Source organism: Monopterus albus, unplaced genomic scaffold (assembly GCF_001952655.1).
Source record: "Monopterus albus unplaced genomic scaffold, M_albus_1.0 scaffold122.1, whole genome shotgun sequence".
In the NCBI taxonomy this organism is placed as follows: Eukaryota; Metazoa; Chordata; class Actinopteri; order Synbranchiformes; family Synbranchidae; genus Monopterus; species Monopterus albus.
This window is the reverse complement of record NW_018128002.1, coordinates 1,206,210-1,207,545: the sequence shown is the minus strand read 5'-3', so window position 1 is coordinate 1,207,545 and position 1,336 is coordinate 1,206,210. Positions and strand designations below refer to the sequence as shown.

The 1,336-nt window shown below is 47.8% G+C and overlaps 1 protein-coding gene across 3 annotated transcripts in view; it reads right to left on the bottom strand.

The window, feature by feature from the left end:
* pip5k1ca (phosphatidylinositol-4-phosphate 5-kinase, type I, gamma a) overlaps positions 1-1,336 on the bottom strand; it is a 52,021-nt gene that overhangs the window by 24,203 nt on the left and 26,482 nt on the right. For all 3 annotated transcript variants that reach the window (XM_020612256.1, XM_020612258.1, XM_020612257.1), the window contains exon 6: positions 252-404. In XM_020612256.1, coding sequence (XP_020467912.1) covers positions 252-404 — 153 coding nt within the window. The remainder of the gene's footprint in view (positions 1-251; positions 405-1,336) is intronic.

The window sequence follows — 1,336 nt, the reverse complement described above, 5'->3', positions numbered from 1 at the left end:
CTCATTAAAAAAAAAAAAAAGACGTCAATCCAGCTGAAATGCAGAGGCAGCTGATTTGATATATTTCATCCACCTCTGACATAACGCTCTGCCACGGAGTTAAAAAAAAAAAAAAAAGTAAAATGGCCTACTCTGCTTAGTACAGTTTTTAAAACGATTCACATTTTAGATATGCTGTCAATGAGTGTCTTGTTTACATTCCCACTTACATGCTGTTAGTACACACACCCACACAATCAATCTTTCTTTACCATGTAGTATCCTGGCAGCAGTTTCTGTAAGAATTCAGCCTCCTTGTGCATCACAGTCTTGATGATGAACTCATCATCCTTCGTGACATAAAAGACCGAGCCACTAGCTCCAGGATTGGACAGCTCGATGAGTGGCTCATTACACAGGGAGTACTGCAGGTACACACAGAGATGTAGACAAAAACAGATTTCAAAATGGGAAAAACCTTAAACAACCTGACAAAAAATATGATTAAATATTATTGTCATGGTTTTGTTCTTGCTTCCTGTTTTGTGCTTTTATTTTGTTAGGTTTTCCTGTCACCTCGCCTCAGATTTACCCCAGTTCACAATCATCATCACCTTTGCCGCCACTGATCCTCTTTCCCAGTGGGTCGACGGCATTGCCCTCCCTGTTCCTAAGTGGGTTGACATCGCCTCCACTCCAGTTCCTGTACAGCTCGACGCCACCGCTGTTCCTGTTCCTGAGTGGGGCGATGCCACAACTATCCTAGTTCCTGAACAGCGCAACATCACCACTATTTTCATTCGTGGGTGGGTCAGCACCATCACCACAGTTCCTGTACCCCAGTGAGTGGCTCTGACACTCACTAATTCTCAGCCTCCTTCCTTCCGCTTAGTGTTCCTGCACCCACCATTCCAGTCCTTAAATCATGGTGGGTAGAGGGGGGCGCCTACTTCTGCTGCCAAGTCAGCTCTGCTCCCTTTCTGCTCAGTCAATCAGTGCAACTCCGACATGGCCTACTCCTGCTCTGCCAGCTAAATCCTACACATCTCCATCTACCTTACTCCTTCGCAGCCAGCCCGGTTTCATTCCAGCTCTGCCTCTCCTGCTCCACACCGGCTCTGTCTGGCCTGCCTGACTTCAACCCAACTTACCTGCTCCGCTCTAGCTTCACTCTAGTACTGCCAGCCTACCAGCCTCCGGTCAGCTTGCTTGCTCCACTTCAACCTCACTCCAGCGTTGCTTGTTTACCAGATTCAGCCCAGTAAACCTGCTTTGTTCTGACTGCCAGTCATCCTGCTTCAGCTCGGCCTACCTGCTCCACTCTGATCCAGCTCTGCCTACAGTGCCTTGCGAAAGT